Source organism: Aulonocara sp. 'chitande type north' Nkhata Bay, linkage group LG2 (genome assembly GCF_057382095.1).
Source record: "Aulonocara sp. 'chitande type north' Nkhata Bay isolate Kocher_YH1m ecotype deep benthic linkage group LG2, A_spYH_male_GT1.1, whole genome shotgun sequence".
NCBI lineage: Eukaryota > Metazoa > Chordata > Actinopteri > Cichliformes > Cichlidae > Aulonocara > Aulonocara sp. 'chitande type north' Nkhata Bay.
In genome coordinates, this window is record NC_141345.1 from 21409620 (window position 1) to 21435448 (window position 25829).

The window sequence follows — 25829 nt, forward strand, 5'->3', positions numbered from 1 at the left end:
CTAAACGCTGGTGGTAGAGATGAATATGGAGGCTTGAATGGAGCCTGAGTGACGAGGGAAAGGCGGTAATGGGGAGGAGGTGGGTGGTTCGAAGGCGTCTGCAAGGACGAATGACAGACACGCAGAGAGATTTAAAGTACGCTGAGTGAAGGCTGATTGGCCTAAAGAAGGCCAGCAGAAAGATGATTGGACTAGACCAGTGATGTCACAATGAACTTGGGGAAGTGGCAGTGATCTATGGCTTAAATTAGTCGCCAACGCCTGGGAAGCAGACAGATGTGTGACATCAGATCAAACTTACGCATAAGCTTCATTAATATACATTTTCAACAACAATAATTGATTATCACTGCCCTTTTGAAAATGCAGTAAAATAAAGTAAGCATTGTTCTAAATGTGGGAGTGGTACTGGGCCAGCTACACAGCTACACATTATAGCTACAGGAGCTGCTTGACGATAGAAACTTATGTAGTGAAGCTCCAGGCGCACAGTTTTTGTGCTGATGTTAATGGCAGAAGAGGTTTGGAAATGTGCAGCACATCAGGGACAACATTTAAACACTATGTCCCTCAGCACTCTGTAACTGCCTGCTACTTCGAGCCTGAGGTTCCTAAATGCTTCAAATTTGCAATTACACTACTTAGAGTTGATTGTGTAATACCTATGAGGGAAGAAATCTCATGAACTTACATCCTATTACAATACCACACTTGAATTCAGTGAGCCCTTAATGACCGATTCTTCCATAGATGTTTGTAAATGGAGATTGTATGGCACTTTATTTTATATACCAGTGGGACTGAAAGCTGAATTCAAAGATTTAGAGAATTGCCCCTAGTTTTGCCCATTTTTTCAGCAGGCTGTTTAATCAGTGTCTATACATTTTAAACCTTAAAACCTACTTCTGGAATTAATATTTTTCTTCAGGTTATTATAATTTGGAAAATAAAAAAGATGTACACAGAGGAACACTATATAACAATTAATTTTAGACAGCTATCTTGCATGGCCTCTTTTTCTTGCTTGCTAAGTAAATTTTCCAGCGCCTGCATCTGGCTTCAGCATGATAAAATTGACTCACTCTCATATCACATGTGAAGCATGCAATTTCTTTTAACTTGTAGCATATGGGTTAAGGGGACAATAGAGTTACTTGAGATCAATTTACTGCCAGTTTTTAAATTTCTATTATCCCACATTCTTTTTGCGTAACCCCTGGGGCAGAACTACCCCTGGATGAATTATTTGCATATGTTCTGTATCCTTACAGGATATCTCTGAGGTCTCTCAGCTGATGTATTCTGGATCATGTTCAATTTGCTCCCTCGCAGTATTGATGTCCCATTCAGATTTACCTCTCACCATGTCAGCTGAGGTGATGCATATTGAAAAGCCTAGCACACTGTTGACATCAAGGCTCTACCATTTGATCTCCTTAGGTTCAGCAAAGCGGTGAACTCTGTTTGGGATCTGCAAAATAAATCCTATAAATGGAATATTCACTCAGGAGGGTGTTGAGTTCCTAGTTTATGAGGGAGTCGGTAATCCTATAAACTCTGGATTTGCTTTTCTTTATGAGGCTCAGCATTGTGTTGGATCTTATGGGCTTACGAGCTGTCAACGAGGGACAAATAATTGACAAAAAACAGGGGCCTGATTACTGATTGAAGGAAATCAAAGATAAACAGCTTTTCCTTTGATTGTGGCTCTCCGCTACCCTTACTCTGCAAGAAGCCATGCACTGTGCAGTACCTCAGAGAATAATTCCCACATCCCTATTCGCTCATTTATTTTCATCTCTGTTCTGTTGCAGAAGCAATTCCACTGTCCCTTGTACCTAGTAACATCCCCCTATCACCACAAACAGTTATTGAGCAATATTGGGTTGCTGTACACCCAGTAAACTACAGCAGATTTCAGACAGCAACATGCGCATCCTCTGACATTGAACAAGGTCAGTGTGGATTTGTGATCATCAGCATGTCTTCGAGACACGAGAGTAAAAAAGAGAAAGCCTCTTCACTGCAGAGATGCTGCATGTTACTCTAATACCCGTTTATATCACAAAGCACGACATTCATCATACCTTTCGTTGTGTTGGCAGCACACGAGTACAGGAAAGCTGACATGGACAACGAAAACACAAAACAGATGCTGACAGTAGATTTGTTTGGATAGAAAATTATGACTGTGTAACCAGCTTGCATGGTATGTTTGCCCAACAGCAATGTCGAGCTCACCCGTTGAGAGCATTTGATTTACATCTGAACACACAACAACGCGCACAACGAGCGAGATTCATTCCGATACATTTTTTATGAAGACAATAAATTGATACAAGTCAGCTTTACTCACCAAGTGCAGTGCAATACAGTGCAATTCAATAACGTGATGTAACAGTGGAACTACCGCTGCAATCCCATGAATATAGATTTGTGACTGATATAGTGCACCATACAAGCATACTTAAACCTTCACACATTTTTATCATGTTCCTCTTGTCTTTATTATAATGCAGACTCACTGTTTTGTAGTTAGTAAACAGCATTTCTTCCAACTTGTTTCTTCTTTCCAGCTGCAACAGCAATTATTGAGGAAAAAATGAACACACATTATCTATTTGGAGGTTTATCGCACTGAAACCTGCCTCTATTTGTTATGCATTTTGCTCCCAGGTTCTTTTAATCAGCAAAGCCATGTGTCCATCATGGCAGTGTGACAATGAAACAGGAATATTAAAAGGATTTTTTTTCCTTCTCTGCAATGCACATAGTGCATAGTTTAAATAATTCCTTTTTCCAGAGTTAGGAAGATAAATACATTATTTTGGTGAGGGTTATTCTCATCCTTGGTGTGTGTGTGTATATTATATATATATATACACACACACATATACACACATACATATACTCAGCTTTATATTTCTAGGAAGCACCACAAAGAGTCTTTTGAAGTTCTGAAACTTTTTACCATCCTGGAAAGGTTATCAAAATTCATAAAAATTTAATGCGACACAGTATCTGACAGAAGCTCTTTTTAAAACCCACTCCACTGCAATCAAATTACAGCATGTTAAACAAATACTGAGGAAGAAGGAGCCCTTTTTAGGGGGAAAATCTTAAAGCTAAATTGTCATGCATATTTATATTCTATTTAAAAGTCAGTATAGTGAAAGGTAACTTTAAAAACTTTAATAAGTAACAGCAGTAGCTCATAGCACTGCTGGACTACACTGTGGTAACCTGAGGCGAAATGTGACCTTGTGCACTTGCCCTTGGCAGGTGAATTGAGGTGTGTGTGAGTTATGCCTGTTGCTGAGGCTTTATCTGGAAAATAATGACTGGTCAAAAACTTCTGATCATGCCAGAGGCTGCTACTTTAGTGGCCACTCCCAGGGGGAGTTGTTAGAGTTGGAGTATTTTTCAGTTCAGATTTTTCATTTTTTAAAGAAATTATTATTGTAACGATCCACCCCTTGGGATAACTGGGGGGAAAATATGCATTTTAAACGTATTCACAGACCAAAGCATCACCGACTAACGATCTGATCAATGCCATTGTTTATTTTGTTCTGTGTAATGTAAAGCTAACAGTAACAGATTGGAGAAGCATGATTGAGATAGAGAGGGAGATAGAGAAAATTAAGCAGAACACAGCAGCAGACTGTAAAGGCTTTGGTTTCATGGAGACCTCATTTGTATTTCATGTTTAACTTTGAAAGCCCTCTGGCTTCTTAAATATGCACATCAAGCGAGGAACATCTGAATAGCTCATAATGATGTCAAAATTTATGGGCTCCATTGTTTAGACTGCAAAGGTATTCTTTGGGCAGCGCGGTGCACATCTCAGCTCACAGCGCACAATAACACATATCAAGAAGTTGGAGAAATCCTGACTATCCACAGCAGTTATTGTGTAAAAGCTCAGCATAGGCTGAGGACCAATATGAAAGTCATTGTCTGCCACCCTTTATCACAACACTTACACATCCAAACCTATATGCAGACTCTCTGGCATAAGTATTCATCCCACAGTGCCTAAAACAGTCAAGTGTTTGATGGAAATGTATTTCAGCAGCACAGCCAGCACTGAAAAAAGATTGGAAAAAAAAGTTTGTGAATTACTTGCAGAGACGCAATGAACTCACTTTTCAAGATGTAAAATTTCATGCTAGAAACGAGTGTGTGAGGTTTGGACGTCCAGGCGTGACAGGAGCCATTGAAAAGGTGAAAATGATCGCTGCTGCTTTGCTCCTCAGCCCCGGAGTGCTCCATACTTTACCGTGTTTACCCAGCTGAAGTTGTTGATCCATCATGGAAAGGGCAATTTTCTTTATGCTCTTTAAATATTAAGCACTTTCTCAGTCTCCTGTAAATCCACGAATTCCTACCATGCAGTATATTTCTTCTGACATTAAATTTAACATTTCTCACAAAGCATTAACTGTGGGGGTTCGAAACATCCTTCTCTCACTCTTCAAACCTGCATTAATGCCACATTATTTATGTTCAATAGGAAATTTATGTATAAGAAAAGAAAGAAAAAAAAAGAAAGAATAAAACTTCATATTGAGCAGTGTTGACAGAATGACATTTTTTTCCAGTGAAAAATCAAAGATATTTCTGAACTCCATTACCTAATTCAGACAGACTGTCAGAATTTAAACAAAGCTTAATGAACCTCAAGCAATCATTTTTATGCATGGCTGCAGAACAACACTCAGAAATCGATAACGCTTATTAAACCTTTGACCCAAGTTGCCTTTTAATAAATCTAGACACGTGACATGTGACTGAGTTTATGCGGTTTGGCAAAGAGGGAAAGAAGAGCAGAACACAGGTTGCTAGTTGCTTCGGGTTAGGTAACAGGGTGGATTTATATGAAAGATTAATGGCATACATATCAGAGAAGACAGTGCGATTTGGAATGAGGGCTAAATTTAACTTAAGGATCAAAACTTTTTGATTAAATGTATATATAAGTGCTCATTTATTGGTTTGAGCTCAACAGAGTGCATTCTCTGCAAGCAGGAGAATCCACAATAAGAGAACTCTGAACATTTGGTGCATTGTTCCGTTAGATCAGAAGCATCAGTGCAAGCTGTTTACAGTCAGCCCACATTTTTGGGCAAAGAATCTAAATAAACCATTGGTGAAGTTATGCAATGCTAATAGAAGCATCATATTGGACAGCTACATGTTGGAGAAAAATGCTGATCAAAGCTAGCCCCTTCTGCTCACAGTATCTCTGATAGTGACTCTAAGGTATGCACAGTACTTTCTCTCTTTTTCTCATCATGATTAGATACAATTACCAGTAATCCAATTAAAATGCCATTAATAACAGAAACTAGCTCAGAGAAATGGCTTAACTCTGTAGGAAGACTGACTGCAGTGAGTGGAAATAAAAATCAGCCTCCTGTAAATAAACGCTCACACTCAGATGATATTTACATCTCAGAAATAAATACTGTTTTTACTGTTAGCAGTGTTCTTGAGGGTCAGCCCACAAGTTCCTGAGTCGAGGCAGATTGTGCTAATTTGTTTATGGTCTCTGCGTACCGTCGTGACCCACTGCGGTCGGCGAGGTGACGACCTGCATTGATGTTCTCCAGGCCAGACACAGCTGTGTAAATACCGAGCCTGGCCAAGCTGAGGCATGGCCGTCGGCCATCGCTGTTGCTGCATGCTTTAGCATCAGGTTGTTTGACCAGCGGCTCTATTTTCTAACCTTATGCCTCCATAATTCTCTGTCTCTTGCTCTGCAACCACGATGGAAGATAACATCCTGGGTGTGGCACGCCTGTTGATGCATTCAAAGGAATACAATCACTCAAGACCTTCATACTTAAGCCACAGGATACCAGTGGGAGCACCTTTTTGCACACATTTGCATGCTCATTACAAACAATGGATTGTTTGTTTTAAACTTTATGTAACTACTGTGCTTTACAGTACAGAGATCATATCAATACCACTTGGGTTATGTAAAACCGCGGCTGTTGACACAGAACATTTTCCAATTAATGCATTAATTAGCTTAATGAATGTCCTCGTTATCATAACTGGTTATGTTTAATATGTGGCTGTGATTACGGCAGAACAGTAAGCAGCTCAAGTGTCTCTCTATCTTTCTTTTTTATTTCAGGCTGTGATCAGAGAATTCAAAGACCACACTTTCATGAATAATTGCAGGTTTTTAACAACAGACAACTTGTGTTGATCTCCCATAATTAGGCCAACTGAGTGTGTTGGGCATAACAACTCCAACAGCACAGCAAATGTTTTCGAGCACAACAGGGGGGGATGCATTTATCCCCTTCACCTCATTTTCCGAAAGGGTTTAATTCCCAGCCTGTGACTTGACCAGTTGGCTTAGTGCATCATTAATGGTCTCTGGATGTCTGCAGACGCATGATAAAATGCCATTATCAACTCTGCAAAGCAATTTGGATTGTGCAAGGAGAAGCACTGGCTTTAATAGATGTTTGTTACATAAAGTGGAGAGTGACAGGAAAACAACACATACAGGCCTATTTTACTCCCCAGTCTGTCAAAGATGTGTCATGCTCTATCCTCTGCACTGTTGTCATGGCAAATGAAGACTCAAACATCTGAAGCGATGGTGTGCCTAGAATGGCAGGCTATGTGCAGTGAGTCAGAGTGTTGTGTAAAAATCTCTTGATATGCCTATTATTTGGGAGGTCTCTGACCAATTTACAATATGATAGTTCACAACAGCACTGAGCAGGCAGGATTTCAGATGGACTCTTTGGCACATGTGTGCAAAACAGTCCTTCTTGAGAGGACAAAAAAAAAGCACGATGGCAGCAAAATTAGGTGGGAAAGAGCTCTTGATATAAGCTGATCATAAGCAAAAAAAAACCTAAGGTCATTTATTCTTTTCAGAAGCACTTTTGCACGATAACTGATAACACTTTGTTAAAAGAAAACCATATTGATTCTGAGCATTTCTTTCAATCTTCCATATTCCACATGCAACTTAACAGCAAGCGAACCGCAGAGCCGAGAAAATACTTTTTTGGACTCAAACAGAGGTCTGGCTCACTTATCTTTGTAAGCAATAGCGCTCTCTGTAAGAAATCACAGCAGTTTTCATCCCAGGGCATCAAATGGTGCACTTTTGTCAGAAGCTGCTGCCGTCACAGAGACATGCACGGAGCCACATTGATCTGAGCACAGAGAAGACGACGACTTTTGTGTTTTGTTTAGCTTCTTTTGTTTTGTCGTAACTTGTTTTGTACTTTAGCTCACTTCTTGGTTAAACGTACCGTGTGGTACGCTGGAGCCACTATCAGGGACAAACAGAGACTGCAGCGTGTTGTGCGCTCTGCTGAGAAGGTGATTGGCTGCAGACTCCCATCTTTGCAGGACCTGTACACCTCCAGGACATTGCGGCGTGCAGCTCGGATCTCAGCTGACCCTTCTCACCCTGGACACAGTCTGTTTGACCTGCTCCCCTCAGGCAGGAGGCTCCGGTCCATTCGCACCAGAACCTCTCGCCATAAGAACAGTTTCTTCCCCTCTGCTGTTGGACACATGAACAATAACCGTATGACTGTCCCCGCCACAAACACATGACCCTACGCTGTGTCACTGCATCATTCCATGTTTGCACTGATCACCACCTGCACTCATGTATATATCTTTCTACGCAGCACTTTTAATTCTTATTCTTATGTATATATCTCATGTATATCTCATGCACATATCTTTCTACATAGCACTTTTAATTCTTATTCCTACTTTTATTTTTTTTCATGTCTATTTAATCGCAATTATGACAGTATGTTTGCACTGAAGCACCGCAGCAATTTCCTAATGTTGTAAACCTGCACAACATTTGGCAGATTCTGATTCTGATTCTGAAATTTAGGCATCAAAACTGCCTGGTTACGTTTACTAAAAGGTGTGGGTTAAATATGCCACTTCTTAACATTAAGTCTTAAAAACATGAAGCGGAATGTGACGGCGAGGGGTCGTGAACATGTGATCGCTTGGAAGAGACATGCTGTCTAGCCATTAGGTTCATCATGGCACAAATACCAAAGGAGTCTGTTGTTTATCCGTGACATGCTAGCTGCTTTGAAGAAACATCAGAATTTGACAACCCAGGATGAAAAAGGGTTGGAAAACCATATATTTATATATAAAAATATATATGCAGCCTACGTACGTGTAAGAAAGCATCTTTGTGTTGTCACATTTCTAAATATATTGCAATCATGTCCTGACAGTTGCTGTAAGTAACTGATGAAAAAAAGAAAAAGAAATTGGGATAAAATAAAATTCCCTGTTACTGTAATGCATGAAAGACTGGGCTCACGCTCTAAGAAGCACACGCAGGATCTCATCGAGAAAGACTGGCATCTGATAGAATATTTATCACACGAGATTCATCTGTATGGCTTTGATAAAGCACGGGCGTATTGCTCTAGATACCTAATCACCTCGGCAGAAACCTGAAGCTATGATGCGTGCTCACAGGATAATTCACAGGCACCAAAGGTCAGATCTCTTTTTGACAGCTTCTGCAGTGTAGAGAAGTGCCCTGCTTTGATTCTGCAGGCCTGGGATGAAGGATGTCAAAAAGTAAAATACATCTATATCTTTATCTGACAATAATAAGGTACATTCTATCTGAAAAACTATTACCAGATAATTGAAGGAAATTATGACTCTATTATAACCTAATTCAGTGAGCAATTATGACTGATACTTGTTAGTCAACACCCAATCAACCAAGAAATGCCAAAGCAGCCTCACCTGGTTTCTGGGTCATTATCAATAAACAGTCAAAAACGCCATCTGCACTTGCCATTAGTGGCGCCGTTGTGGTTGCAATCCAAGTTGCGTTGGTTCTTAAGCGCCATAAAGAAAAATCATTGCAAGTTCTGCAAAACGCCATCTGCTCGATGCTTCTGTTTTGAACCAACACTATAGCCTGCCCGTTGCCACTGCTCGCTGAGCTGTAATGGAAGGTGGAGGCTCACTCAAGAGTTAGACCTGTAAAATATACGACACCATCACCAGATTGTGATCGTATAACCCGAGTTAAAGGTGAAGGTAAATCATCTAAAAACTTACCATTGTGTCCCTTTTCACAACCGGCTGTTGCTAGGAAGCTCTACAGTATGAGATCACCTTGCTTTATTGGGGTGAATCTGGTATCCCATTAACATATGCAAATTTTCTAAACAGGCTAGGTGGAGGCAATTAAAGCCTCTAGATAAATGAAAGCCCAATCTATATCACATTACATCTGGGAAATAACAATCCTATTACAAAGTAACAACTCCAATAAAATGTTATGGAGGCCTCTGCAATTTTCAAAAGCTGCAGTTAAGTTTTCAGTTGTTTTTTTCTTTACACGGGTTCAGGGCCAACAGACACGTTTTCTGGGGTAAACATGTAAACATAAAAATCATTAAATCTCCTGTTTGTCTGTGGGTAGACATGATGTGATAGCAATAGAGCAATTTATGCCACAGATGTTTGCTGCAGAATACTCTGCCTACACCTGGGAGTGCTGATTAATTTATATGTGTTTGGATAAGGCCATGTATCCCAGCCCCATTAATATTGCTCTTTTGCAGAATAAGATCATATCTTGGTAAATTGAATATTCATCACCTTAATGAGTCAAGAGTCTAGCCTGTATCCCAGAGAAGTTGGGCACTCATTCAGATATGAGCTACAGGTTGTAAATCGCTCTCTCTCCCCAGATTCCAGATTTTTGGAAACTCTTAGGCTCTGAGGTGGAAAAGGGCTTTATTTAAATAATCCTCTCATAAATGACTACATAAGCATTATAATACACTGCAGTCTGAACACACGGGGCGCGGGAGGGGTACCGTTCACAGGGTGGCCGATCAGGTGCTTGTAGGCCTACCTCCGTGCAGCTGTTTGATTATTTAACTGCTGCATATTTGAGCACAGTCATCCACATTATTGGCTACGAAGTCTACAGTTGTTCACCTTCAGCCAGCACAATGTTAAACTCGCTGTAATGTTATCACATGTGGGCCCTGGCCTTTTCACCAGCTCTAAACCCTCTTTGTCTAAATCCCTCTGTCCATATCCCTTTGTTATAACAGGCGCTAATGCGACAAACTGATTAAGCGCTATTAACTTGCAAATTAGTTCTTTTGTTCTAACTTCATCCCCATCAGCTTTGTCCATTTTAAACAACCTTTGTCCAACACCAAAGGAAAAAAAGAGAGAGAGAGAAACCATTGTATCATAAGTGATGTTCCTAAATTAGCCACTTCACACTCAAGTATGTCTGTATGAATTGTACACAAAATCCTTGAGAAGAAAGTGCCATTTTTGGCATCTTTCCATTATGATGCAATTGAAAATACAAATTGGACTGAAGCGTCTGCAATGATTTGGTAGACAACAATAGCAGGAGGACGCATGATGTTCACGCATCTCTTGCGAGTGGATGAAAAATAGCAGAAAAACATGTTTTCCATGTTGGATGTTTGAATGTGTGTGGTTTGGAATAAACATGTTTAAAATTGGATTTTGTTAAAGAAGCTTGAGCGAGTGGGAACTTTACCCAAAGGTGTCTTATTTTGAAGCCTAACTCCCTAAAAGTGATTGCATAGACAAGCTAGAAAACGCACACTGAACATTCCCAGGAATCTGCTGCTGCAGAATCTTTCATCAAAAAGAAAAATTTCATTTCCATCTTTGATGTTGTGCCCACTAACTTGAAACCTGTTTGAAGAGCTCACCATACTGGTGTGGAAGTGTAGTAACGAAGAAACCTTTTAGGATTAATTTATATGCTTTTAGCCAAATTGACCTGCAGTTTGTAACAGCAATGTCTGATGCACTGTATCTTTACATTCTGTATATTCAGCTTTGAACACAGATGTAAAATAATGCAAAGGTCACCAGACCAATTCAGTTTCAGAAGCACATCTCAGAACACTAGAAAAAGCAGCATCTTCACTATGTATTTAATTCTGAAATGCTGTTCCAGTGAAAACATTTAAGGCTGTAAAAATAATGTTTTTTAACAAGCATGCTTTGAAAAATAATGCCATGAATAGATTTTATTCATCATTAACTTCATATACTGTGAATGCTATATCCACTAATTACAGTGGATATTTACTGTGCAGTTTTCTTATCAAATTATATGCTTAAATTATTTGTCGGTTCTTCCTAGAACCTTAGAAAATTGTAGTTGTTTAGTGAATTTAAGCCTCAGGGGGTTCTGTCCACAGTGACCGTGTGATGTTGAGATCATATAATCTTCTGCAGGACTTCTTCTTACTGAAGACATACTATGATCATTTGCCTTTCATTTAAAGAACAACATTTAATGAGCTTCAAAGACTGAATTATCTAAAACTGGTTGTTAAGAATATTTTTCTTAAAAGAAATGAAAAAACAAACTTCAGAAAAAACACTAAAGCTACCCGAAACATGTTGCATGTCTTTGGTTTTGGTGTTTGGTCAAATAATTTTTTAAAAGAACTAATATGGGGCAGCTTTGGCTTTCATTTTTATCGAGATTGGAATTTTATTATACTGCTTGAGTCTACTGCCTCCGCAAAGTGTTTGTATTGCAAAACCTGTTCTCTGCTTCTGAAATCTTGCCCTTGAAAACTCTAAAAACTTCATTGAAACATGAAAATCTACAAACTAATTAAAGTAAACTCAATTTTTTTAAAAATTGTACGAACAAAACATAAAAACTAATAAAAAGTAGTTTTTTGTAATTTAGCAGACTGTATGGTAGTATTAGAAAGCATAATATGTAATTCAATCACTGTGGGGCTCAGGATATGTTTCAAAATTTTAACATTAAGTTCAGGCAGTTGTGCCGTAGAGAACCAGTAAGGCTCCAGATTGTTCTTAACTTCAGAATTAACCACTCAAGTGTTATGCAGGCATCTTTGCCTTGATGAGAGTTACTTGTAACAAATCACATGTTGTTTAAAAGCCTGGGAGAGAGGTGCAATACTCTGTCCAACAAAGACCTGAATAATTAAAACAGAAGGAGCCGCAGCGTCCTGCTAAGTAAAGGCCGGAACATGGTAGCTGTCACTTATAATCATCTAAATGGAAGCAAATGTCACAACTGGGCTTGTAGATGTGAGTGAAACGGCCTTGTTTGTCTTACTCTAAGCCAATCCAGCTGAGGAACTGCCTTGGACATCCCCTCTTACCTGAAACGCCCTTCATTTCAGGATGACTCCTGTCCCCTTAGCCTGAGTGGCTGCTCGCTAAGTGCAATCTGTGCAGCTGTCTGTGCTTTGTTTGTTTGTCAGGGTAAGACGTGGCATGAACACAACCGCATCAGACAATAAAGACCTATTTTTGCATGCTTCCTCAGATAACAGCACGGCTTCTCCGAGCCGACTGCACCACATCACTGGGAAGCCTTGACATAATTCAGATAAGAAAACTCTGCCCGAGAGGCTAATGTTTGTAAATAACAGCTCGACTTTTTTTTTTTTGGTGACGTATTTCTTATGAACCGATACACCACAGGCTGACAGGTTAATGCAAGCCCACAATGAGACGCCGCTGCAAATATATCTGACATGCCAAAAGACATTTCAAATCAGATTGCATCGATGCTGCTTTTGTGCTGCATGCTGTATCTGTGATGACGAGTGGATGTTACGACAAGCGAAATATATTTCAACACCAGCTTTAAACGTGCTATGACGTTTATCGTTTGCTTAGCGGATCGTAATAGCTATCGGTTCGTAATTACATTCTCTCGAATCAATGGCCTGTCAAAGACGGATGCAACTGTTCATTGGAGGGAAGGGGGTAGAGGAGGGTCAAAGGTCAGGTTTTTAATTAAATCCCAGACACCGTGTTTGGCTGTGTGGTGTAAAGGAGGTGCAGACAGTAACAGAATCAAAGCTCAGCCCAACCTGAGGCAACTGGAATACTTTGGCAACATTGATCTTAATGTCTATGGTATGGCTCTTGTCAGTATTGATAGATGAATGTTACGGGAATGTTCACAGATTGCCTGAAGCCAACTGGGCCAGCGCTGTTTCAGTGAGACCTGGTTGTGAGACCTGGTTGCATGCAAGCAGACATGACTCATTTGTGGCTTCAGGCAGTGGATTTGGCATATGAGTTTGAGCAGCAGCATGACGAGTCAGGGACAGAGAGAAGCTACACCCAGTCGGTGCCTTAACAAACGGCAGACTCGGGCTAAGGATGCTCCCAAGAATGAAAGACTCTTTCAGAACATTTCTAACAAGAATTTAAGCATCTATTTCCTGTTATTATGTGTCTGTTCAGTATGCATCACCGCAGTACGGTTAGCAGCACGTCCTTTAGGGGCTTAACGGACACTCGTATTAATTCTTGAGAACCTATTTCATGCCAGAAAACATTAATTTACAATGGGGAACAGATGAATAGAGGCAAACACGGGTTTTTTTGTTCTTTTTCTGAGAATCGTTTCAGACGCTGCCTCACCTTAGGATTTCTGCAGCCCAGTCTAACTGAATGAATAAATATGTGAAGTGGCTCATTTTGATTCTGCTGTGACTCCCTCAGTAAGTCAGTTTACCTGGCAGGCAATTAGTATCAGTCGTCAACCACACATAACAAAACCTTGATAGTCTGAAGTGGTTCCTTGTTTCAAAAAGAAGTGCCACGAAATTAATCACTGTGCATTCGAATGCAATCAAGTGAAACCCATATATTTAGAGTTGAACGGAAATTGAAATTAAATGATATTAAAATTCAGAGACTGAGTGGCTAGAAAATAAGAGTAAAAAAGTCTCGTCGTCGTGTCCTTGGGCAAGACACTTCACCCGTTGCCTACTGGTGGTGGTCAGAGGGCCCGGTGGCGCCAGTGTCCGGCAGCCTCACCTCTGTCAGTGCGCCCCAGGGCAGCTGTGGCTACAATGTAGCTTGCCATCACCAGTTTGTGAATGACTGAATGTAGTGTAAAGCGCTTTGGGGTCCATAGGGACTAAGCAAAGCGCTATACAAAGACAGGCCATTTACCATTTTACCATCTTCATGGTGGCACAAGAGGAAAGCTGAGGGGATCTCCATAAATCCGTGGTGACCGTTAATTGACAGAATATAGTAGTTAATTTTGTCGCTTACTACTGGATTAACACAGAGTCAAGAGCTAAGTTACTGGTAAAAAAAAACAGTAACTGCCAATGAAACACATTTGTTTATTAAACTGTAAGTATTTATAATAGATACAAACATTACTATCATGGAATAAAGTGTTCACTGCACATTAAGCAATAAATTCAGCATCAGATACAAATCCAAAGCAGAAACTAATTTCTGTGGTGTGTAGACATTCTACATTTAATTAAATCTGCTCCTTTGTCATTTTCCATTGATCAGACATTGATCATCACTATTCCTATAAAATTTCCCAGAAACCACAATTATGACCTGGTCAAATGTCCAGGGCTAGTTTGGCCAAGCTAGTTAATGTCTGCAGGTTTCCACATTTGTATATCTGTGACACCATGAACAATGTAAGGCAAGTTTTGTGCTGCACAGTTAGGTGTGTGACATACCGTATCTTGACAGGACCCTTTCACCACCTCTTGAGTTTCGATAACCTGGCCGTAAAGCCATAAAATATAATCTTTCAACAAGAATAGCAATATAAACTTCAAAGTTTTCTGTCCTGTGAATAAGTGCACCCTAAGAAAAGAGACAAGGGCACGGTGTTTTATCATGTAAAGGACAGTGCTTGCTGAACTCAGCAAATAGGATGCTTTGCTAAAACATTATCATTGGAATATATCGTCAGTATAGTCAATAAAATGATCAAATGAGAAAGAGCACAGCTGGACAAATGGCTCCCCACTCGAACGCCTTTAAAATCAAAGATAGTATTTTAGTCTGAGGCAGAAATAGGCTTTCATTGCAAAAGCTCATACAATGCTTGTTCAATTAGATTAGGGAGAAAAACTGTGGGGTTTTCTTAAGCTTTCAAAGATATTAGTACAACATGCAGCAGATTGAGAGGGCTGCTAAGACACAGACTGCTGTGCTGGTAAAAACTTTATGGCATTTTTGATGGTCCACTGGCCCATCAACACAACAACCCACTGGGATTTGTGCTTATGCTTGAGAGTCAGTGCAATGCCGGCTGCATTTAGTTAATAAATTGATTTAAGCAAGACGTTAAATAGGACTTAGTTCATGAATTTAATAATTTCCTTTGAGAAGGATGAATATGAATTTGTTATGAAATCTAACTATTCTGTACCAACATAGTAAACACAGGTAATGAAACCATACATGCGGTACCTTTTTAGCCAGGTCCAACTAAGGAGTATTACTTCTCTGGTTACAGGACGAGTGCCACTGATCTGCATTTGGCAATTTCAGCAATACGTAGGTAACTGTATAAAGTCAGACAGCTCACAGCTTTGCTTATTGCCTTCCAATGGCCATGAATTTAAGGCCAGGGCAGTAAACATAAGCTGCTAATGTTAGCAGTACTGCTGCTGGTAAGGTTACAGTGCACACATAGTTAGTATGCATAAATTGAAAGCAACATGTGCACTCCCACACTCATTTTTATGATACCTCTGTGCATTTCGCAGACCGCAGTGCTGATGCAAGCCATGCAGGCGATACAAGAGCGAGTTTGGTGCTCTGCCCCTTAGCTAAAGCGAGCCGCTATTAGCATAATAGTATACTTCTCCTGGTTAAAATTAAACAAATTCCTTACTGTTGACATTGCACAGAAGTAATGGGGAATTAAAAATGCACAGTGCTACCGTTGATTAAACGAACAAATAGATATCATGATTCAGTTAACATCATTTGTATTCTTCTGTCTAATCCTAATGTAAAACAACTGTTCAACACACCCAAAATGTTTTGGCTGTGGACAGGGTTGCTATTTAATTGCAGCTTTAATTTAATTAAATCAACACTCTTTCAGCTGCTTTCTTTTCAGAGTTAGAGTGTGGCAATACATCACTGAAGCCACAGAGGCCCATAAATGTTCCTAAGAAGTATCCTGCTATATAAATGTCCTGACATGCACATTTTAAACATTCCCAATGCTGGAAGCCGGCCTGTAGCTTTGATGAGAGAGGAAAACAGCGCTGTTTACAGTTTAATAAATGGCACCCTATTTATTTTTCTGTGATAACCTGTGACTAGGTGCATTGACCTACCTGTATGAAGTGTATGTGAAGGTAAATCCTTATAACGACTGCATATTAAAGCCTGGTCATAAACATGGCATGAAGCGAAGGGAAAAATGTGACTGATGGATGTTATTCAAGGACATATCCATGATCATCTAACCATAATGCCCTCAGTACTCCAAATAATCTCTTCTATTAGTGTGGTCATAGCTGGAGCGTGTACAGTCACGGCTCTTTAACTTTGCTATAGTGGTGTAGCTTTCTTCAATCTCCTATAGTGTATGTGACCATTGCCTTGAGCGTGATCTCTGTCTTTGCCGTCCCTTGGTATCAGCAGTCAAAGCTAACAGCAAGAGGTTAAGTAGGTCAGACATACAACCAGTGAGGCTACAAAGCCCAAGGTCTTTTGTTTTATGCAACACTGTCTTTCCTGAAACCAAACAGATGTTTTATGCTGAGGGAAAGGGGGAATTAATTGATCCAAGCCAGGAGAAGTTTCCCAAATGCTGGCCTGATAATAGGGGACCCGTCATCATTAGGATTGATGGCACCAATTTATTATTAATGATTCGTAAAATGAGATCCAGTAGACCCCATTTTAAATACATTTTCCATTACAGAGGAGCTGACAGGCAACACTGCTGATTTCACTACGAAAGCCTTTCACTGTTTCTCTTTTCTCCCTCTGAGATACAGTATCCATTCTTCGCACAGTGCAATGTCTCACTTTGGTGATGCTTGGATTGTCCCAAATTGAAAGCATTTGTTTTAAAGCCAAGAGGTGAATTTCAAGCCTTGTCATGGCGCCTTGATATTAAGGTGTTTTATTTTGTTTTAAACCACTGGATGCAATGTCATACAGTGCATCCTAACAGATAGTCTCTTTCCCCCGAAATGTCCCCCGCTGGCCTCAAACTCTGCAGCCATCTGCTCTGATATCATATTCTGTCAGTCAAACCGCCTTCATTATAGCAAGTGACACAGTATGAATCTAAATGCTAAAATATTCTGTCTGCTTGTTAAGTAATTTATGTAACCCATGAATCAGAATATCCCAATGTTCCTTTGGTAAACAAAAAAAGAAAGAATATGATAAAAGTACTGATGAAATCAATGTGTAATACAGTAGATGGTGCAGATTAGTTCCTGCACTACAGTGATACAGGAGCATCTGGCTTAAATGTTTGTCTGATAGCATCGATGGGCTTTGCTTGGTAGCAAGAAAGTAATTGCAATCTAAATGGATGCAAAATTAGGGACAGGAAAAAAAAAACCTTAAACTTGCTGAGACATTGGAGTTGATTTAAATACAGACAGCATTTAAACTGCCTCTGGGGCCACAATAAATTATTACACAGGCTCCCAAACTAGACATCTACCTTCTTACAGTAGATAAAGCTTCCACTCCAAAAATACCATTAGCAACGCCTAGAGTGTGCTTAATAATTGATGACTCCAGCATCCATGATAATTAAGAGTTAAGTGCGCGTGCGTAGGTGTGCGTGTGCACTTTGAGGTCCTGTGGATGTGTGCGGTGATAATCTCCATTTCTATTTGCGTGTGGGTTGCAATCCTGTTGAATAGGTGGTGATTCCTGTTGAGCTGTGAAAACATCCTGGTGGCTTGTCACTCATCCTCCTTTACACTCATGCTGATGTAAGGGGAGTTCTAGGAAGCCATTACTCCAAATGACTCTCATTTTCTTGGCAACATCTGAGTGCAGTAGAGAGGCTGTCTTTGTGGGCTTAAAGCTGCAATGTATAACTTTTTGAATGTTGCCATTCTCTGCAGCAGCAAGGAGCTTACAGTGGAGATTCTTTTCATATGGAAAATAAACCAAGAAGGTCACACAGAAAGCCAGCTGAACATGTTACACAAACACACGTGTTGTTGTGCGTTTAATAGCTTTAGTACAACACTGTAGCTTTAGTGGCTTTACGGCTAAGCTTAACCCCTTAGAACAGCGGTCCCCAACTCCAGGCCTCGAGGGCCGGTGTCCTGCAGGTTTTTGATCTCACCCTGGGTCTACACACCTGAATCAAATGATTAGTTCATTACAAGGCCTCTGGAGAACTGCAAGACATGTTGAGGAGGTAATTTAGCCATTTGAATCAGCTGTGTTGGATCACGGACACATCTAAAAACTGCAGGACACCGGCCCTCAAGGCCTGGAGTTGGGCCTTAGAACAACATGTGTCCCAGTGAAGGATTCTTAAACTTAATTTTTAAAGAGCAAAACGTATCTTTGCTGTAACATGACTCTTGCAGTTTGCGTTTCATTGCTCCAGTCACTGTTTACAGGCTGACGTATGTTACTAGCATCTCTTCTTTTACTGAGTGTTATGTTCTCTAATACATGACACGTCATACAAAAGAGAGCCAAAGCCTTGAGAAGCTTAAAAAGGGTTCAGTGTCCACTCCAGGTCAGGAACAAGTTACTACCAGGTGGAGAAATATCTCAGGGTCTTGTTCACAGGTGAGGGGAGTGTGGAGCACGAGATTGACAGATGGATTGAGGTGGCGTCCACGATGATGCGAATGCTGTACTGATCTGCTGAGCTTAAAAGCGAAGCTGTCAATTCACTGGGCAATCTATGTTCCTACCGGCACCTATGGTCACGAGCTCTCGGTAGTGACTGAAAGAATGAGGCCGTGGATACAAGCGGAGAAAAATGAGTACCCTTAGATCTGTGGCTGGCCTCTCCCTTAGTGATAAGGTGAAGAGTTTGAGAGGGACTCAAAATAGAGCCGCTGCTCCTCCACCTCGAAAGGTGGTTAGAGCATCTGACTAGAATGCCTCCTGGATGCCTTCTGGCTGAGGTATTCCAGGCATGACCTACCGGGAGGAGGCCCTGGGGCAGACCTAAGATTTGCTGGAGAGATTATATCTCTAGCTTAGGAACAAGTCTGTGTCACCCCCCAACCTGAACCCAGGTAAGTGACAGAAATTGGATGGATGGATGGATGGCATAGCAATAAGGTAGACACTGGTGGTGAAGACCCCTCTGATGTCACATTCATCCAGGTGAACCTCCTTATCCAATCAGAATTAAAGGAGATGCAAAAGCTAGGTTAATGATGAATGATGTTAATAACGATCGAAGGAAATAGAGTGATTGGAGAAAGAATGTACCTGCACAGAGGTGCGTGTAACACAGAAAGCAAATCACCACTCTCTCAAGTAAAGCCACCTAATTAATGAACTTGTCAATCATCCTGTGCAAGCCATTGTTATTGACTTCCTATGAGTTAATGGCAACACCACCAACACAGTCTACATAAATCTGAATTGTAAATAACTCCTTTTTTACCTGAATATTTGTACAGTCAGAGCTGCAGGTTGAAATATTTTACCGTTAACATAATTTCTAATGAATATGGTTTCAAAAATAGGCTGTTTTTACAGTTATTACTATGACATGTGACACTGTAACACAGTCAAAACGTCTGCTCTAATAAAGACCTATTAAAGCATCATTCTGTCCAAATTTTGTAGTCATCCTAATGCCACTTAGCCGTGGTGTCACCTCAGCTAACTGTGTAGGAAGCTGTGTGCACTGCCTGACTTTTTGTGCTTGTAAATCCAGAGTAGGCATGTTTTTTTGTTTGTTTTTTTAGCCTAATCGCCGCATCCTCATGTGAGCATTGAGCGGCAATAACCCAACTCCCACTACAGCTAGGCACAGATAAAAACAAATGCTCTGTGCAGTTCTGTGACATCCAGTTGTATTTAAAACATGATGCCCGAATAAAAGACTGATGAATAATACACCGCAGAGTGGGTAGGTATCAGTTCATGTGGACCATTAAAGATTTCCTGCTTTGTTAGCAGTGCTCAAAGACAAAGAAAGAAGAAGGGGAAAATGCAGGGTCATCTGCAATGACTTAATTATACTGTTTACACGGTGAGTGTTTAAAGAGAGGAAATCAAATACCTGATAAAATTGATTTTTGCTCTGAGAACTTTCCAGAGTTGTAAAATCCTCCCAGCTGGCGATACAGAGCACTGTGCACTGTGGTTATAGCATCTGATCAGCCTCCAGACTATCTCATATCTGGTACTCAAACCAGCTTTCCTGGGCTATATTTCATCATCAAAATGATGCTACACACCCCCTCCAATGCGAGTCCCCCCTGTGCTTCTAACCAAAGGCTGTTTTCAGCCCAAACACCCAGTACGTAAAAACTGACTCACTGATTGTTAGCAGCATTCCCATTAAACTTAAATCACATAGATGTACATTGTTATTTGCAATGTGTCAGTAAAGATTTTATTCACTGCACCTTTAACTGTAGCTATTTCAGCTTCACAGACCCCCTGCCTCTCACACACATACACACACAAACAAAATATGCCTAAAATGTAACACTTAGGGTTTATGTGAACCTGTTTTGCATACCAAATGAGTGAGGATTATCATATCAAGGCTACTGAGACCGTAGTCAAGTAAGAGCTAGATTGTTGAAAATCAAGTGCCTATCTCAGTGATGAACAATGTCCATCAGTGCTTGGAATTAATTTGCAGATGCTTCTTTGTGCGGGTATCACACACAAACATCGGATTCCCTTGTGTGTAGCTACAAACCAGGAGGCAGAAACAGAGGCGTATGCACGCACATACGCAGTATTTCAAATGTTTACTTGCACACACAAATGCACATTTTCGCCCTGTCTCCCTGTGAAATGCAAAAAGCAGAGGGAGAGGTTTGCATCTGTACAATAGCCCCCTTCCACTTTTCATTTTGTGTGATTCATTCTGCATTAGTCTGCCTGAAAAATGAAATGCATGAATTCAAAACACACTCAGTGCTGTACCGTGTAATTAGAGTGTATTATGCACTTAACTGCAATTTAAATAATACAATGCAAATCATTTTCCGCTGAGACTTTTAAAGGGAGGATATTTTACTTTTAACTTGCACCCACCAAGACAGAGGCAGAAAATGTGAACGAGGAGGGAAAACGTGTTCCTTCTAAAACCCCATTAGGAGGGTCTGGCCTTCCACTTTTGACTCAGCTGTTAGCCTGGTAGCACTTTGTGCACACCACATGATGTGTCAAGCTAATCGCTGCACAGCAGCTGCAACTGTTCGGCAATTGCAAAGCTGACGAAAATATATACCCCGTGTTTCTGACCTCAATTGGCTTTAAGTCTTTAAAGCGAGCTCTCACCTCCTCGAAACGCTCACCCCTAATCATAATCTTAAGCGGCGCTTATTTGTAAAAGGGACTTCTATTAACTGTCTTGATAAAACTCTTCTTTCAGTTCCGGTTCTGTTACAGTCATGGCAGAAGCCAGACAGTAATCGTCTTTCATAATTCAAGCCTCACAAGTCCTAAATTGAATCTCTAAGATGCATTTATCTTAATGTAATCCAGATTTATTGAATTATATATCTGCTTTCGATTTATTATTTGCACTAAGCAAATAAATCTATCAAGAGTTTTTTTTTTTGTTTTTTTTTTAAAGTGCAGAGGACTTTCAGTGGACTCAGTCATTAAATTACAATGGCAAACTAACATGGTCTACATAAAATACTGTACTATTAAGCACTCAACAAGTAACAAGTGAAAGTAAATCATGTACCAGGGTTCGTGTAGAACTACGTCCTAATAAGAAGGCTGCACTAACTTCAGAGGGATGGAGTATTGGCTGCATTAACTATGACTGTACAGCAGCCGTTTAACTGAGCCATGGAAAAATTGATAGCAATATAAACACATTTTAATGAGTCTGATGATCAGTGGAATTCAGAGCTAATTTGACTGAGTATCACAACAAAACATAGCTCGGGGGAAATGCGAAGCAGAGTGGTAAGAATTAACACATGTATCAGTCTGTTGTTTTGAGGGGTGGATTTCTGAGCTGCTGGTAAATGTATCTTCCCGCGTTTGCACACAAGCACGCTTAATTAGTAGATATTGTAAATAATGTACCCGGATCCAGCTGCGAACATTATATGTAACAAAAGTCCCAGTTTTCATATTTACTTAACAATCCCAACAATTTGCTTTTATTTCCACGATCAGGGTCCAGGGCCAGTGCATGAACCATTTGTCTCTCTGCTATTTACACACTACCTCTATCAAATTGCAGATTTTAGGGAATGGGTTGTGTCTGCGTAGAAATTTAATCTATTAGAGACACTGGCATGAGCACAAAACCAAGACAGTGGGAGAGAGAAATATTTTGGTAGGGACTTTGCTTCCATAAAAAGATTAAATCCAGAAGGAGCCAAAGATATTTCATTCTTACAAACCACAGAGTGCTGCATTTATGCCAGCTTATAATCAAAAAACTAAACAGTCCCAAAGAGGTATTGGATGCTATAGTAATGAGGACATATTAGAAAGCGTAGCAGTTTCTGACTTACAAAAGAAACTGAACTAATACAGCATGATGGAGCCTGTGCTGCATGTCTCAGTCTATCAAACACATTCTCTAACGTGATGCACACGTTTTTAATAAACCATTACTGACACACAATGCATACAATAAGATGTTAACCAATTTGCATTCATGCAGTTCGATATCTTAAATCTGCGCTAATCAATATTTTTACATCAGCAGTGGATCTTGTGTAAGAGCTGGCAAACCATCAGACTCATGGCTCTGCACTTTCACTCAGCTTTTTAGAGTATTATTTAGATCAGGGGTGCTCACACTTTTTCCGCATGTGAGCTACTTATAAAATGACCAAGTCAACATGATCTACCCACTACAAAAATCCAAAACATATACTTATTTATAAATATATTGAGGATTCTTTATATCTACAATGTATATACATGCATAACCGCAATATCCAATATTTCACAACACAATTAACAATGTAAATTTTTTGTCATTACCTGAGTTTACTCTGATGACTTGCACTGAATTGAATCAGCCAGGGATGCATAGTCCGGACAGTAGCTGCTGACGGCCAGCCTCAAACACACTTCCAAATGTTCATCAGTCATGGTGGAACGGTACTTGGACTTAATGATGTTCATGTGGGAAAATGATGACTCACATAAATAAGTGGAGCCGAATAATGCAGTCAAAGAGGCAGCACATTTCCTCATGTTGGGGTACTTTACTTCTGTGAGTAAGTTCCAGAACTGTCCATGATCTCTGGACTTCAGCTCAATGTCAGCTTGTAGTGTCAAAATCTCATCTTCCACTCCAGAAGAGTTCAGGTGAAATAGTTTTGCAATTTTTGATGCGAGTGAATCGACATCAGCATCTTCCCCAAAAGGATAGCACATGAAGGTAGCGACTGGCTCGAGCAAAGAAAAGTCTTGAAAGCGTTTGTCAAACTCTGACAGACAATTGTCAATCTGCTCTGTGTAGCGTGCACTGTCAAGTTGCAAACAGGCCATCCCCTGCATCTCCAGCTCTGACGCCAGGTTTTGAAAGTTTATCAAATCATGGCGCTGCAGCTTTAAAGAGAGATGTTGCATCTTTCGTTTGAAAGCATTAACTGAGCTGATCATGTTGATCACTGTTTTGTCTTTTCCTTGCAGCTGTAGATTAAGGTCATTCAACATGTTTGTCAGATCGGTTAAAAATGCCAAGTCTAACAGCCACTGACCGTCATTAAGTTGCATGTATTCTGCTTGTCCAGCTACACGGAAAAAGTCCTTAATCTCCGGACAGAGCTCTCGAAATCTTTGCAGGAATTTCCCTCGACTAAGCCACCTCACGTCAGTGTGTAGCAACAACTCAGAGTGGTCGCAGTCAGCCTTCTCCAGATGTGCACGAAATAACCGTCTTTGAAGAGATCTGGCGCGAATAGAACAGGCGATCTTCGTTGCAACATTCATGATCTCCTTCATGTTGAGCATTTTAGCGCATAACGCTTGTTGGTGGATTATGCAATGGTAATTTAGGAAGTCCGGGAAAGCATCGTCCTGCCTGCACTTGGCAATAAATCCATTCAAGCGGCCAACCATTGCGGGTGCTCCATCTGTGGTAATAGACACCAATTTGTACACTGGGAGCTGGGTTTTCTCGATAAAGTTTTTGAACGACTGAAATATGTCCTCTCCTCGCGTCTGTTCTTTCATGGGCAGGACTGTTAATAGCTCTTCTTTTGCAGTGATATCAGTAAACACCATACGAATGAAAATGCACACCTGGGCTGTGTCACTCACGTCCGTAGATTCGTCCAACTGCAGTGAGAAACACTGGCAATCTCCGATGTCCTTCCAAAGTTGCTGGGTTAAATCCTCCGCCATGGCTTCACAGCGCCGTGTAACTGTACTTCTTGACAGCTGGAGAGCTTTGATCGAAGATGTTATTTCTGCCTTATTTTTAAAGTCTCGGAACAATGAGTCAGCTGCTTCAACGAATGCCTCTTTTACCATCTCTCCATCTTGAAAAGACTTCTTGTTTTTAACGATGATGTGACTCACCCGGAACGATGCTTCGGTGGCGGCTTTCGCTTTTGAAGTTTGTTGTGTGAAAAATGACTGCTGTCCGGACAACTGGGATTTTAGTTCCTTCACCTTTTTCTTTCTTAGCTCGCTTTTCGGCGGGAATGTAGTGTCGTATTTTCCGTGAACAGTTCGAAAATGCCGCTCCACATTTCCCTTCTTTGGCATTGCGATGGCAGCCTGGCAGATGAGGCAAACGCACTTCGAAAATGACATCGTGAAAAAAAAAGTCTTCCTCCCATTCCGTATGAAAGTGATACGTTTTTGTCTTCTTACTTGGTCCAGCTCCCTCACTCATTTTTAACCCTTTCTTAGGTTTAGAAAAAACCGAGAGCTAAAAATTGGAGTTAACTCGCTGACTAGCTTGTCAGTTTTACTACACTTCGCGCCGCTGTTTGCACACGCGCAGCGACCTAAGCGTCAGAAAAAAATCCGATGTCATCTGACTGGCTTCCCTGTATCAATCAAGTGACGGGATGGATGATAGGCTGGCATCTATTTTTTTAATGCCATGCGATCTACCAATACTACCTTTGCGATCGACTGGTCGATCGCGATCGACGTATTGAGCACCCCTGCAATATAGCATGTCCTGACTGTGGGGTTTTGGAAACATATTAAAACGTACAGCTCTGTTATCACTTCCAACATAAATGAAGACAGAAAACTAAACAGCAGTGACGTTTGTAGGGTTACTGAAGTTTGGCTACCTGGTATATAATGATGTGCTACATGACCGCTAGCGACACAGCTATGTTAGCATAATATAAACAAGCTAACTTTTTTTCCACTCGATAAAAGTTAACGTGAGTGTTCTCGGTGGTCAGGAACAAATGTAATCGCATGGCAGGATGCTGTAAAAGGACCAAACTTCAGCCAGGAGAACAACTGAGATAATCCATCCACAATACGAGGTTAGTCATTTATATACTGCTGCATGGGCTGTAGTTACATCATGAGGTTTTAAAAACTGAGCTTAAATAAATGATTAGCAGTAATAAAAGACGAGGGAATTCAACAGTGATTACTGACTGTTTTAGGAGCTTTTTGAGATTAAATAGAAGAAAATACAAAACATGTTAACAACACAAAAGCCATATTAAACGCAGACTACTTTAGGCCCGGAAGTAGGATTCGTCACGTCATCACTTAACGACCAGATACTTCACCTCATTATATATTTTTTCCATGTAGCCAGATGTTTATGTAACGTTTTACAATGGTTCTGATCAATTGTTCTCCAGACT

General features: G+C 40.5%; 1 protein-coding gene across 1 annotated transcript; it reads right to left on the reverse strand.

The window, feature by feature from the left end:
• LOC147337735 (general transcription factor II-I repeat domain-containing protein 2-like) lies at window positions 1–24750 on the reverse strand. Its single transcript, XM_086309100.1, has 3 exons — window positions 23178–24750; window positions 2088–2123; window positions 1–98 (listed from the first exon to the last, which is right to left on the reverse strand). Exons 1-3 carry the CDS (start codon window positions 24748–24750, stop codon window positions 1–3), a joined length of 1707 nt encoding a protein of 568 aa, XP_086165226.1.
• Window positions 24751–25829: the final 1079 nt, after the last annotated feature.

Coding starts and splice junctions, on each gene's coding strand:
- LOC147337735 (XM_086309100.1), bottom strand. CDS start 24,750: ATGCCAAAGAAGGGAAATGTGGAGCGGCATTTTCGAACTGTTCACGGA. Junction 2,124..23,177: donor ATTCGGCTCCACTTATTTAT/GTGAGTCATCAT, acceptor TGTCCATGTCAG/CTTTCCTGTACTCGTGTGCT. Junction 99..2,087: donor TGCTGCCAACACAACGAAAG/GTATGATGAATG, acceptor TCGTCCTTGCAG/ACGCCTTCGAACCACCCACC.